Genomic DNA, 14,319 nt, shown 5'->3' on the forward strand with positions numbered 1-14,319 from the left:
ATTACTTACTTTATACATCAAACTAGAAGGGTCACCCGCGCATTTGCGTGGCTAGATTATTATGTGTTATATTTCCTTCCTAAATATATCTGATTACACAGTTAACTATCTTACAATGTAATTCAAATACACAACACATTGACACTCGATTGTATGCTGGTCGAGATATTTTGATAAATATTATTGGGTTGATGGTGAGTAGCAACAACAAAAATAAAGAAAATTTTATTATTTGGGTCGTCATCTTGGTGTTTAAAATGATGGTCTTTCATGTTAGATCTTTATCTTTCATACTTACACATCGCGTCCTTCGTTGTCCTGATTGGTATATTGTTCTTATGTTTTTTACGAACATTGTGCTTGTGTTTATTGTCCGGTAAATTGTGATTACATCAAATTCATACACACATGTTGTTTTAATATGAATTATATTCTCGAGCACAACCAAAATGTCTTAATACGTATCTAAATGGTTTGTTGCTTGCAATTTCTTTTTTGCCAAAACATTTACCCACATCACAATCATTAGAGTTCGTTATTTTTGATCGTAATGGTCCTATTTCACTTTATCATCTATGGCAATGTAATTATTGATGATAAAGTAAGCCGGACCAAGGGGACTTAAAATTTGTATCACATGGCGACCAAATACTTGCCCATCGTCTGGGTTTAATTAGCATGCACTCAAAATTAGGCTCATATTTTATCGTACCATGACGACAGCCCCTACTATTTTGCTTCTAAAATAAAATGTAACCGTGGATTAATGTTTGTTACGATTTTTCAAAAACAAATCGTATTTCATGAACACTTGTCATCACCGTTGTGTACCCAAATGCACAACCAAATTATATTAATATATGTTTATATTGGAAAAATCATTTATATCTTATTCCTGGCTCCATTATATGCTCTATCAGGCTGATATCAAATTGTCCACTAATATAATAGACCAACGACCTATTGTTGTAAGTATTTTCTTTTACAAAATACTATACTCCAGAGTATTTGTTTTCGGTCGCTCCCCACAAGTCACAATGGGTTAATTAGTCAACTTCATTTGGAAATGGAGGCTAATTGGTCAACTTGCTTCCCGTCTCTACATCTTCTGTTCTAAAAGGGAAAATAGATCCCCTTTCCCTTTCTATGCTCTATCGTGGTAGTCTTGGAAGTTTGGCTGTATACCAAATCGGTGGCATGCCCTGCACCGAAGCTTTCGAGGAGATGCTAGGCCAGCTCTGAGCGAGGAGGGGGCGGGCGTTCAAGCCGCCCATCTTGCGCCGCCCACCGGCGAGGTCGCATCTTGCCGGTTTGGATTCGGTGAGGCAGACCGGCCACCAAGGAGTCCACAGGAGAATATGAGCGATAACTACTTGTTAGCTTCCTCAATTTTCTGCTCTCCTACTCATGGCACCAGGAGTGAGATATGTGTCGTCGGGCTGGATGACCATTTTCTCTGTCGTCGTCTGAGCGGAGCAGAATGTGAGGCTATGAATCTCTTACTACTCTCCCAATACTCTCTGCATTCTCCTCTTGCCTGGCAGTATATATGTACTTTGTAAGTTGCTTTTACATATTTGACACTTAAATTAACAAAGAGTTATGGATGATATACTCTTGTTCTGCTAAATTATAATTTAGGAGATAACCTCGTACATTTTGTTTTCTTGTAAGGATTAGTTATACAATAAAGATTATAGTTACTTGACTTGCTATGGATGTCCCTGTTGGCGCCGCATCCTCGCGTTGCAGCGCCGCTCTTCTTCTTCCTCTATCTCACACAACTCAACTCTCTCTTCTCTGTTGCTTTGTTCTTCTCTCAAGAACACACGAACGCACACGGTGGGAAAAACTCATAAACTCACACACACACACACGCACGCATATATCAGGGAAGAACACATAGCTTTGCCAAGTGACTCTCCCTTGGCTACCACGAAGGCTACATTTTGCCACTGCCCTCTCAGCCTCATTTCTCATTCCTTTTCTTGACTTATATAGCAGTACAAGAGACTCATGTGCGCACGACGCTAGCCACCAACATCATGACCTGCCCACTAACTAATTCCTAGCTACATGCATGCCCACAACCAGCACTTGCGCAACCTCCAACGGCCACAAATTCTGGCCATGCACTCAGGACTCAACAACCACTAAGACCTTTTCTCTAGGCCACTAACAAACTCCACGACTTGGCTAATCCTGCATGCACTAACCAACACTACTAGCTTTCCATGCAAACGTGATCACGTCTCTACGTTGGTACACAGCCGCAGCTTTTAGTGTCACATCTCAACTACATGCATGACTCATCAATAACAAGATTAGTTCTAACATTCACTTCTCTAATCTTGTTAGCTTATTTCTCTCTTGAAGCACGTGGTCGTTAATGTCGTCGGTGCAACACCGAGATGGCCGCCAATGCCATCTTGTCACACCGATTGCCGCCGTCGCCGCGAGCTTCAGCGAGAGCCGCACCTCGTGCGCCTTCACCACGAGCGCACCGCCGTACGTGGCACGCTCGCTGCCGCATGTTTGCCACCGGTGCCGCAACTCACCGGTGACTCATCTCCATGTTGTCGACGATGACACACCTTATCGAAGACTCGGACATGGAACTTCTTATGGCGATGGCATCCACACATGACCATCACCACCTTGCTGCCGGTGACACAACTTACCGGGCAGCACCTCCTTGCTGCCGGTGACACAACTTACCGGGCAGCACCTCCTTGCTTTGTATTTTTCTAGGAAATTGTTCTGTTGGCATTCTACCTAGATTTTGATTATTGTCTCTTCAACACTTCCATAATTATTATATGAAACTTCATATAGCACAAACATACTCACTATATCCATCTACTATGTATAATTCCAATATTGTAAGTCTTGTTTGTGATTATTACCATATAATCATATATACAAATGAAAGCAGTTTTAGAATGTAGTAATATGCATTTGTGATTAGTCTCTTTGCTTCTATAGAGAGTCTGCATGTGGAGGCGAGCTATGGGCTTCCTCATTGTTGGTGTTGTCGGCTTCCAGCTATGTAAGGTGCTACGGATTTGAATCATTCCTACTTCCTCCATAGCGGCTGATTGTCTACAGGTATTTTTATTTCTTGTTACCATATATTAGCAAGTTATATTACTTATATGTGTATTAAGTCCAAGAAAGACGGCTTACATGTACTAACTGAAATATGGGTTCATGCAATGGATTTTTCACATGTGCTGGCTATATGTGGGAGCTAGCTTTCCTCATGGTTCTGTTGACCTGAAAAAACCGTGGGAGAGGTGAACTGTTACGAGGAACATAAAACTCATGAAAGTGCATGTCCCAATGTATTTAAATAAATACAATGTGGCATGCGTCTAATAGTGCTTATGTTACTACTGTTATCACAGTTTTGGCCTAGTTTTCTGCTGATTAACTTGGCAATTCTCTTCTGCTTGATTAATTGATTGAGGCCTTTGGCCTCCGCTTTCGAAAATAAATAAATATACCACTGTTATCTAATAAGTCTTCCTTATATTAATGGATGCCAAGTATTCCTACTCTATATAAGTAAATACAAATAGTATGTCTTCCTACTTACTTTCAACAATTAAGATATAATCTTCCGCGCTTCTTCAGATTTCACATCCAATGAGTTCATCAAGTTCAAGACAAATGTATTAAGATTCTTTTATCACCCTCATTAAAGAAATTGCAGCTTGTAGTAGTTGTACAACCACTAATTTGGAGTTGAATACTAAGCCTACGATACAATTATATTTTGTGCAAAAAACTATCACCACATGGCATATACCAACATCAAATATATTTTTGTAACATATCTATTGTAGATATTGGCACGGATGCAAAATCCTGAGTAAGTTACGCAAAAAATTAAAGTTAGCAATCTGAAGAAGTTCAGACACATTACTAAGTCGAATATGGCTCCATAAGGTTATAACCTCTGTTTTTAAGGCGTCCGTAAGGCGTCGCTTAGGCGACGCCTAGGCGTCAGGGCGCCCTCCAGGCTCAGGGCGTCGGCCTTGCCTTAGACAGTCGTGTAAGGCGTCCGCCTTAGGCTGTAAGGCGTCTGAAGCGTCCGCCTTAGCGCCGCCTTGCACGCCTCAGACCAAATCGGACGCCTTAGCTTGTCAGGCAGGGAAACAGAGATTGCAGGCGGGAAAACTGACCTGGGCGGGAACACAGGCATGGGAAACATTGGTTCAGGTGCGACCAGTTATGGGAAGGGGAAAGAGAGAGTGAATCGACGCGAGAGGTCTCTCCTGTCTCCTCTCTGGACCATTGACGGAGGCTTCCTCCTCAGATCTGCGGCAGCCGCCAGCCTCCTCCCTCCGGCCACAGTTCCTCCCCCTCCTCTCTGGCTGCAGCTCCTCCCCATCCTCCTCTGGCGCAACCCTCTTCCAGCAGATCAGCACCACATCAAGGTATGAATTCAGCCCTCTCTTCTCCCCCCTTTCCCCCTCTCCTCTTTCTTCCATCCAGCAGTGTAGCTTGCCATGCTTGCCTGCTCTGTTATGCACAGCTCCTCTACTAACTGTTAGGTGCTGCCTCTCTTATGCACAGCAGTGTAGCTAGATGTGCTTGCCCGCTCCTCATCTGCATCTGTTTCTTCCCAGATCTGCTTCTCCACCCACAAGGCAGCAGCCCCACCACTGCTTCTCTCCTTCCCCATGCTTGATCTGGCTGCTCTAGTGATTTGGCTCTTCTCTCTTTTTCTTTGACAGTAGCCAGGTGTACCTGCTCTGATGGATCTAGCCAATGATCCTAGGAGAAGAGCTACATCAGATGATCCAGCCTGGAAGTATGGGTTCTGGCCAGATTTAGAGAGGAAAGATTTACTCCAGTGTACATTGTGTGGCAAGATAGTCCATGGTGGAGTGAGAAGGCTAAAGCAGCACTTTTCTGGGGGTTCCAGTGATGCGGATAAGTGTCCCGAGGCATCCATGGAGATTAGGATAGAGATGCACAATTCCTTAAACACTAGAAAGTTTAAAGCTATGGAGCGATATATTGATGAGGAGGATGAAGCTGAACTTCAAAGGCGCCGTTCTGTCATATACACAAGATGATTTGAGGCCTATGCTTTGGTAACAGTTTATATGTTAATGTTAGTTGTTAAATCTCCTAATTGGTGGCCATCTATTATATATGTATGTACAATTTATTAAGTTAATGCTAGTTGTTAAATCTCCTAATTGGCTGCCATATATTATATATGCACGTGTCTAAGGCGTCGCCTCGCCTTACGCTTTAGCGCTTAGGCGGTGAGGCGCCCCCCCCCCCCAGCGCCTCGCCTCGCCTTACCGCCTTAAAAACATAGGTTATAACTGATATAACTCAATTGTTCGTACAGGTCTTAGAGTCTTGTTGTTCTCGAAAAGTGGTGATATCATATCTTAGAAGAAGTCTGATGCCTTACCTGATTTGCTTGGTTTCCATGCGCCATTCCAGTAAGTTCGTTAAAACATTTGTTCTTCTGGTGTACCTTGCATACTTCTATCTATCTCGGTCATTTTTGGCGAAGTTTCTTCTGCTGAGTGTCTCCATATATGGAGTTAGTCAAGTATAACTATTAGTTTACATTGGTTAATAAAAATGAGCCATGCTTCATTAGTTCATAAATAATAAAAGATAGTGTTCCATACCTGCTAAGAAGTTTGTGAGTTGCAGATATATCTAGATCTGTATATACTTGCAGCAGTGGTTGACTTTGGGCAATATCCTATTTAACCATGAAAAACTTTTTAAAAAGTAACAGAAGATGTTGTGACTTTATTGGACTTACTGCTAAACTCCACCATTGTGGATGTCACAATAAGGATAGTTTGGCTGTCGACTACATCCTCATTCAAAAGATAAGTAGAATTTCCCCATAGTGTAACTCTGAGTTTATCACTCATGAAGAGTTTAAGCTGGAAAAGATAATGTTAATGCAATGATGGAAGTCAAATTAAAGTCTTTGTTATTATACACTTACTCTGTCAACGTCGCCTAAATAGTTCATCTCCCATACACCCAATTCTCTCAACATGCAGCCTTCCACATCACCAATATGCCAAATCAGCATTTTTATTTTTATTCTTCTATTTTTTGTGCAGACCTATCGTCTTGATTCCACATGCTTCATTTGGGCGAGTAGTCCAAAACGGCATGTGTAAAACTGGTGATTAATTACTCCATAGCTAGAAAGATTAGTTATTTGAGTCTTATTTGGAACTATATAGTATAGGTAAACCTGAGCATTGCTTATCTTTCCCGGCATGTTCTTGTACAGTTTCCTTGGAAGCAAACTCGAAGTAGTAATCAGGAAAACATTCTGATGATCCTTACCTTTGTATTTCATTGGTCGAATGGTGATACTTTGTTGCTTTCACAACTTTAAAATTGTAAATGCATAAACATAATTATCTTTTATCTTTGATCAACAATTGTGTATCAACCTCCTCCACATTTATAGTATCATGATCTTTTAGGGTCACAGTAAAATGCATTGCTTGGCCCTGTCAAACATTTACAATATATTAGCACTTGTGGTTCAAAACAATAGAACAATCAGCATGTAAATATATACTCCCTCTGTTCCTAAATATAATACCTTCTAGATATTCTAATATCTTCTACATACGGAGCAAAAGGAGTGAATCTACACTCTAAAATATGTCTATATACATCCGTATGTAGTCCGTATTGAAATATCTAAAAGGATTATACTTAGAAACGGGGGGAGTAAATATATAAACATTTTCATCCATCGAAGCTCATATGCTCATCAGTCGGAGGATTGATTGAATATATATTCTCGTACTTTCACTTGAGTGTCGTTTGTCCTATCATTGTTAAGGCACTAAGATTCTTACACGCCATGGTGCTTTGGCTGCAAAACCGTTTGAAAATTGTTTGTCAATTGATAATATCTCATAGATTTTATCCTCATTAAGTGAATTCACTAAATAATATTTATGAACCTTGATTATTCAGCAGAGGCAGCAACTCAGAAGGTTTGCCTGGCATCGTGACATCTGTCATAGTTTTGGCTGATTTGCGTTGCATCGTTTGTTTCATCATGGCGGCAACTCAGAAGGTTTGGCTGGCGTTGAGACATGTTCTGTCACAGTTTTGGCTGATTTGTGTCGCATTGTTTGTTTCATCACGGCATCGGCAGATTTCTATATTGTAGGTGGTCTGTTTGTCGGGCAGATTTTGCTTCCTGGATCTCTCGCAAAAAGCAGCCCTATATCTATGGAGCGAACTTCTGGATGTACTTTGTCCATCATGATGCTCTCCAGCACAGTCCGGTCCTACCCTGATTGCATCCATTGCACTTTGGTGTGGTGTTTGCCATGCTCTCGGATGCCGTCCAATCACGCCCTTTTTGCATCCATCACACTTTGTCATGGTGTTTAGTCTCACGTGGAGCATGATATGGATCGTGCCAGATCTCACTTGTGTTGTAGTACATGGAAAAAAAGTTTTGCCTTCTTGGGCGTTGTGACGCCTCGAGACCGTTGCGCCAGGTGTCTCCCAGTTGTTCGTTGTTGTTGCCTTGTCTTTTGCTTGCGTGTCGCATCTTGTCATGTCATCATCCGCATTGCATCATCATGTTTTTAAAACTTGAATTCGTTCGGGTTCCCAGTTTCGTCCGTTGTCCGTTCTGAGCCCAGTCACACTTGCACACGCCCACGGCACGTCCGAAATATTATTTTATAAGTGGCCGGAAAATGTTTTTGGAATGGGTTGAAAGTTGGCATGTGGTCTTATTATAGTGTAGATAGGCCGCCTACCAAGTTTCATCGCATTCGGAGTTCGTTTGATAGCCCAACAGATAACTACAGCGACAATATAGTCGGTCAAATCGTCGGACGTTTTTGGTCTCCGAAAACTGTTGTCAGTCGTTTCCTCTCTTTCCTCTCTAGACCGTCTACAAAGTCCACTATCTATCGCCAGGTCAAACCTAACCTCTCTCGTCAGCCCGCGGCCCTCCTCGCGCGTGCGTCTGAAAGTTGTCCCGTACCCGACTCGGACTGTCCCTACCATTGTGTTCGGATCATCCCCAAATATCTACAAAACATCTTCGTTTTTCTTTTTGGACTCCCTACCTATTTTTTTCTCGAACGTCCGATTTTGATCGGAGGGACGAGCTAGCCCCTACCAAAAATCCATTGGCTATATATATATATATATATATATATATATATATATATATATATATATATATATATATACGGTCCAACCCTATATTTTAGGCGAGTTGTCCCATCTTTCCCTCACTTGTCGCTGCCACACTCCCGCATCCACCTCGGGATCCTCCCAGATCGGATCGATCCAATCCGTCAGATTTCGGGTTTCGGCTGCCCTTGAGGTTCGAACACTGGGGTGCGCGCGGAGATTTTGCCTCCTACCTACCTGCACCCCTCCGCCTCGCTAAGATCTAAACTGTGGAAAGAACAACACAAGAGACACAGGGTTTATACTGGTTTGGGCCACCGTTGTGGTGTAATACCCTACTCCAGTGTGTGGTGTGGTGGATTGCCTTTTGGGCTAATGATGACGAACAATACAAGGAAGAACAGCCTCGCGAGGGTCTGTTCTTGGCTGGGGCGATGAACCGCGGGGAGGAGTTCAGTCACACTTCTCTCTTTCTCTGATCCTTTCTTTTTCTCTCCTCCGAACCCCCTTGCTCTGTGGGTGGCTGGTCCTATTTATAGAGGCCCTGGTCCTCTTCCCAAATATCGAGCGGGGAGGGAGCCAACAATGGTGGGCTAATTTGCAGGGGGATAGCTAGTATCAGCTATCCTGACAAAAGTAGTCTTCGCCTGCGCAAAGCTCTGGTGATGACGCCGTCTTGGGCTCTACGGTGACCTCCGTCTCGTAGTTCTCCTGGTCTTGGTCTCGTTGCACCGAAATGGCAACCTTTGCCTGACGCCTCAGTACTCCGCGGCTGCGCTTGCCCCCTTTGCGCCAAAGAGGAAGGGAGGACACTGCGCGGGCTGGCACCCGCCTGGTGCCCTTGGTCGTCATGACTTGCGTCACGGGCACCTCGTGAGGTACCCCGCCTTGATCTCTCCGCCTCCTCGTGAGCCAGCCTGACGAGGCCGTGCCTGAGGAAGCTCCGCGTCGTCCGCCCCGCGAGGCTTGGCCCCTCGCGAGGGTCTTGGGTTTGTGTTGGTGAAGATGGGCCGCGCTGGGCCCCCTTTTGAGCCACGCCGCATGCCGCAGACAGGCAAGTCTGGGGACCCCCGTTCCCAGAACGCCGACAGTAGCCCCCGGGCCCAAGGCGCGCCCGGACTTGGCCGTGCGAGGAGGCGGAAGGGCAAGAGCGAAGCGCCGCGGGCCCTAACAGCCTACGGCCTTGGGCGCCGCATGGCGGTTGATTGGACGTGGGCGCCTCCACTTCCCCATGGCGCCTCGGCAACTGCACGGATTGGACAAGTCCCTGCATGCAAAGCGGGTCATAATTACCTGTGATCGTGGGGGCCGTTGGTTGGCCCTCGCCAGCTATAAGTACGGACCGGCGCGCGCCCTTCCAGTTCATCCCCCCTTGCTTTCCTTTTTCCTGCATAACAAAGACAGTAGTGTGGAGCCCCGCGGGGGCGTGTTTGGGTTATTGCTGTTAATCATCATTTTTCTTTCGTTATCGTACCTTCCGGCTACGTGCCCGCGCGTGGATAGTCCCCGGCCCCGGCCGTGGGGGGCGACCGACCCAGGCCCTTTGTTTGTGTCGCGGTGCCCGTGGGGCACGGACTAGAGGGGTGCTCCTGTAATGGGCCCAGGTCGCGAACCCTTTGAATGACTAGGATAGGAACACTCGCGAGGGCGCTCGGCTGCGCCCCCTCGCGAGGCCTTGCACAAGAGAAATCGAGGCAGGAGAGTGAAAAGTCGAAGAACCACAAGCCAAAGACGGCAACAACTTCAATAAAATTTCGAATGAGAAGGAACAAGCCAACTGCGGAAAGCAAATGAAAAGCCACGTTCGGCACCTAATCTAGTCTTCGACGTCTTCTCACCAGCGCGGAGCTAAGTGCTGCCACTGGACGTGGGAGGGATCCCCAGGGCCTGAGGCCGGCGCTCCTGAGACTCCGGGGCGTGTACAGCCCCAACTCATTATTACGTGAGAGTGTCACGGGCGGCGAGCTTCACAGGCGTTGGCCTTCTTCACAGGCTCCGGGCTTTTTCCAAAATGCGATAGCTTCACAGGCATTCGCCTTCTTCACAGGCTCTGGGCCTTTTCCAAAACGCGATAGCTTCACAGGCATTCGCCTTCTTCACAGGCTCTGGGCCTTTTCCAAAATGCGATAGCTTCACAGGCATTTGCCTTCTTCACAGGCTCTGGGCCTTTTCCAAAACGCGATAACTTCACAGGCATTCGCCTTCGTCACAGGCTCTGGGCCTTTTTAGGGGTAGAACCTCCGGAGGTGCTGGATGTTCCATGAGTTCTGGACTGGCACCCCCTCCTGAGTCTCCAAGCGCGCGGAGCCAGGCCTGCAAACATGAACAACTTTGAACGGGCCCTCCCACATGGAAGAGAGCTTGTGTAGCCCCTCCCTGGAGAGAACCCGCCTGAGCACGAGGTCTCCTACCTCGAGAGTTTTGGGGCGGATGTTGCGGCAGTGATATCGCCGCAGTGCTTGTTGGTACCTCGCCGCTCGTAGCGCGGCTTCTCGGCGACGTTCCTCCCCTAGCACGAGGTCCATCCCCCGCACGGCGTCCTGCTGCGCCTCGTCGAACGCTAGGACCCGCGCGGAGCGACTACTGACCTCGTGAGGGAGGACCGCTTCGGCTCCGTAGACCAGGAAGAATGGGGTCTCTCCAGTCGGCTTGGTCGCGGTTGTGCGGATGGACCACAACACGGACTGAAGCTCGTCGTACCAACCTCTGCCGCAAGCCTCCAGCTTCTTCTTGAACGTCCTGGTCTTGAGGCCCCTCAGGACCTCCGCGTTGGCTCGCTCGGCCTGGCGGTTGCTTTGGGGGTGCGCCACCGAAGCGTAGCATATCTGCATTCCAAGGTTAGCACAATATGTTTTGAAGAGGTTACTAGTGAACTGCGAACCGTTGTCCGTGATGATGCGATTTGGCACCCCAAACCGGCTCATGATGCCCTTGATGAACTTGACCGCGGAACCCACGGGAATGGTGCGGACAGCCTCCACTTCAGCCCACTTGGTGAACTTGTCCACGGCGACGTAGAGGTAGCGGTAGCCCCCGGGCGCCCGAGGAAACGGGCCTAAGATGTCCAACCCCCAGACTGCGAATGGCCATGAAAGGGGGATAGTCTGCAAGCCTCCTGCTAGCTGATGGATCTACTTGGCGTGGAACTGACAGGCCTCACAAGCTTTCACTAGTTTGACGGCGTCATTGAGCGCGGTGGGCCAATAAAACCCACTGCGGAATGCCTTGCCGATGAGGGTCCGTGATGATGAATGATGTCCACAGTCTCCGCCGTGTATATCTTCCAGCAGGTCCTTCCCTTGCTCCCTGGAGATGCAGCGCAGGGATACATCGTTTGGCCGCTTCCGGTAGAGCTCTCCATCCTCGATGCAGTATGCCGTGGCCTGGCGTGCCACTCGCTCCGCTTCCTCCTCCTTCTCCGGCAGGGTCCCTTGCGTTAGGTAACTCCGGAGCTCCACGATCCAACATCCCTCTTGAGGTTCCATTGTCAGGAACAGGCGTGCTCCTGAGGCCGGGCCACAGGCCGGAGCCCTTGAGGCAGGTGGCTGGGGGAGCTTGTGACGCCCCCGATTCAATCGTACACTAATCATGCACGCAAACGTGTACGATCAAGATCAGGGACTCACGGGAAGATATCACAACACAACTCTAAAAACATAAATAAGTCATACAAGCATCATAATACAAGCCAGGGGCCTCGAGGGCTCGAATACAAGTGCTCGATCATAGACGAGTCAGCGGAAGCATCAATATCTGAGTACAGACATAAGTTAAACAAGTTGCCATAAGATGGCTAGCACAAACTGGGATACAAATCGAAAGAGGCGCAGGCCTCCTGCCTGGGATCCTCCTAAACTACTCCTGGTCGTCGCCAGCGGGCAGCACGTAGTAGTAGGCACCTCCGGTGTAGTAGGGATCGTCGTCGACGGTGGCGTCTGGCTCCTGGACTCCAGCATCTGGTTGCGACAACCAGAAAGAAAGGAAAGGGGGAGAAAAGGGGGGAGAAAGCAACCGTGAGTACTCATCCAAAGTACTCGCAAGCAAGGAACTACACTACATATGCATGGGTATATGTGTAAAGGGGCCATATCAGTGGACTGAACTGCAGAATGCCAGAATAAGAGGGGGATAGCTAGTCTTATCGAAGACTACGCTTCGGGTCACCTTCGTCTTGCAACAGGTATAAGAGAGTAGATTGAAGTCCTCCAAGTAGCATCTCATAGCATAATCCTACCCGGCGATCCCCTCCTCATATCCCTGAGGGAGAGCGACCACCGGTTGTATCTGGCACTTGGAAGGGTGTGTTTTATTAAGTATCCGGTTCTAGTTGTCATAAGGTCAAGGTACAACTCCAAGTCGTCCTGTTACCGAAGATCACGGCTATTCGAATAGATTAACTTCCCTGCAGGGGTGCACCACATTCCCCAACACGCTCGATCCCATTTGGCCGGACACACTTTCCTGGGTCATGTCCGGCCTCGGAAGATCAACACGTCGCAGCCCCACCTAGGCAAAACAGAGAGGCCGGCACGCCGGTCTAAACCTAAGCGCACAGGGGTCTGGGCCCATCGCCCATAACACACCTGCACGTTGCGAGGGCGGCCGGAAGCAGAACTAGCCCCCTTAATACAAGAGCAGGCTTACGTTCCAATCCGGCGCGCGCCGCTCCGTCGCTGACGTCTGAAGTGCTTCGGCTGATACCACGACGTCAGGATACCCATAACTACTCCCACGTAGATGGTTAGTGCGTATAGGCTCGTAGCCGACTCAGATCAAATACCAAGATCTCGTTAAGCGTGTTAAGTATCCGCGAACGCCGAACAGGGCCAGGCCCACCTGTCTCCTAGGTGGTCTCAACCTGCCCTGTCGCTCCGCCACAAAGTAACAGTCGAGGGCCGTCGGGAACCCAGGCCCACCTCTACCGGGATGGAGCCACCTGTCCTTTCAGCCCCCTCGTCAGAATCACTTGCGGGTACTTAATGAGCTGACCCGACTTTAGTCACCATCTGTATAGTATGTATGTATGTATAGTATATACCCGTGATCACCTCCCAAGTGATCACGGCCCGATAGTATAGCAAGGCAGACTAACAAGAATGTAGGGCCAATGATGACAAACTAGCATCCTATACTAAGCATTTAGGATTGCAGGTAAGGTATCAATAGATGTAGCAACAATGTTAGGCTATGCATCAGAATAGGATTAACGAAAGCAGTAACATGCTACACTACTCTAATGCAAGCAGTATAGAGGAGAATAGGCGATATCTGGTGATCAAGGGGGGGGCTTGCCTGGTTGCTCTGGCAAGAGAGAGGGGTCGTCAACTCCGTAGTCGAACTGGTCAGCAGCAGCGTCGGTCTCGTAGTCTACCGGAAAGGAGTAAACGGAGGGGGAACACAATAAATAACAGAGCAATCAAATGTAACACAAAGCAAGACGCGGAAATACGTTGTGCTAGGGGTGTCCTAACGTAGGGATAGGCGATACCGGTGAAGGGGGAAACATCCAGGAAAGTATCCCCAGTGTTTCGCGTTTTCGGGCAGAGGAGCCGGAGGGGGAAAGTTGCGAGTTCGATAGGTTAGGGGGGTGTGGCGGACGAACGGACCGCGTATCCGGATTCGTCTCGTCGTTCTGAGCAACTTTCATGTAGAAAGTATTCGCATCCGAGTTACGGATTAAAAGATATGATTTTCTAAAGATTTTATTAATTTCTAGAATTTAATTAATTAATTAATCCGAAAATGAATTAATGACATCAGCATGATGTCGTGCTGACATCAGCAGTCAACAGAGTTGACTTGGTCAACCTGACCAGTGGGTCCCACTGGTCAGTGACACATTTTAATTAAACAGTTTAATTAATCTAATCAAAATTAATTAGTGGGTGGGCCCCACTGTCATACTAATTAATTAGCTAATTAATAGTAGTTAATTAGGTTAACTAATCATTAGGTTAATTAATCTCTGGCAAGAGAGCGGGGGTGCGCGCGGCCGGACGGAGCGCCGCGCGCGGCCAGGGCGCGACCCGGCCGCGGTGAGCGCGTGAGACAGAGGAGGGGAGGAGGAGTCGGGGCTCACGGCGGGACGTATGGATCGTGACAGCGTGCTCGGTGAGGCTCGGGGTGGCCGGAGTA

General features: G+C 47.6%; 1 protein-coding gene across 5 annotated transcripts; it reads left to right on the top strand.

Moving 5' to 3' along the window:
* The first annotated feature begins 1,060 nt into the window (after window positions 1-1,060).
* LOC123042148 (uncharacterized) lies at window positions 1,061-7,534 on the top strand. Of its 5 annotated transcripts, XR_006418720.1 has the most exons (5): window positions 1,061-1,482; window positions 2,986-3,108; window positions 5,372-5,468; window positions 6,997-7,099; window positions 7,181-7,534. XR_006418720.1 is itself a non-coding variant. In XM_044464670.1 (2 exons), exons 1-2 carry the CDS (start codon window positions 4,206-4,208, stop codon window positions 5,085-5,087), a joined length of 579 nt encoding a protein of 192 aa, XP_044320605.1. In that variant the 5' UTR covers window positions 3,906-4,205; the 3' UTR covers window positions 5,088-5,296. The 5 variants fall into 5 exon arrangements, 1 of the variants encoding a protein (XP_044320605.1); XR_006418717.1 differs by having other exon boundaries at window positions 6,997-7,534; XR_006418718.1 differs by having other exon boundaries at window positions 7,000-7,534.
* The last annotated feature ends 6,785 nt before the right edge of the window (window positions 7,535-14,319 follow it).

This window comes from Triticum aestivum, chromosome 1A, assembly GCF_018294505.1.
Source record: "Triticum aestivum cultivar Chinese Spring chromosome 1A, IWGSC CS RefSeq v2.1, whole genome shotgun sequence".
Lineage (NCBI taxonomy): Eukaryota > Viridiplantae > Streptophyta > Magnoliopsida > Poales > Poaceae > Triticum > Triticum aestivum.

Bases quoted from the DNA above. Each gene is read 5' to 3' on its own strand.
- LOC123042148 (XM_044464670.1), top strand. From the start codon at position 4,206: ATGGGAAACATTGGTTCAGGTGCGACCAGTTATGGGAAGGGGAAAGAG. The intron at 4,443-4,745 runs GTATGAATTCAG...CTTTGACAGTAG, and splicing joins CAGATCAGCACCACATCAAG to CCAGGTGTACCTGCTCTGAT.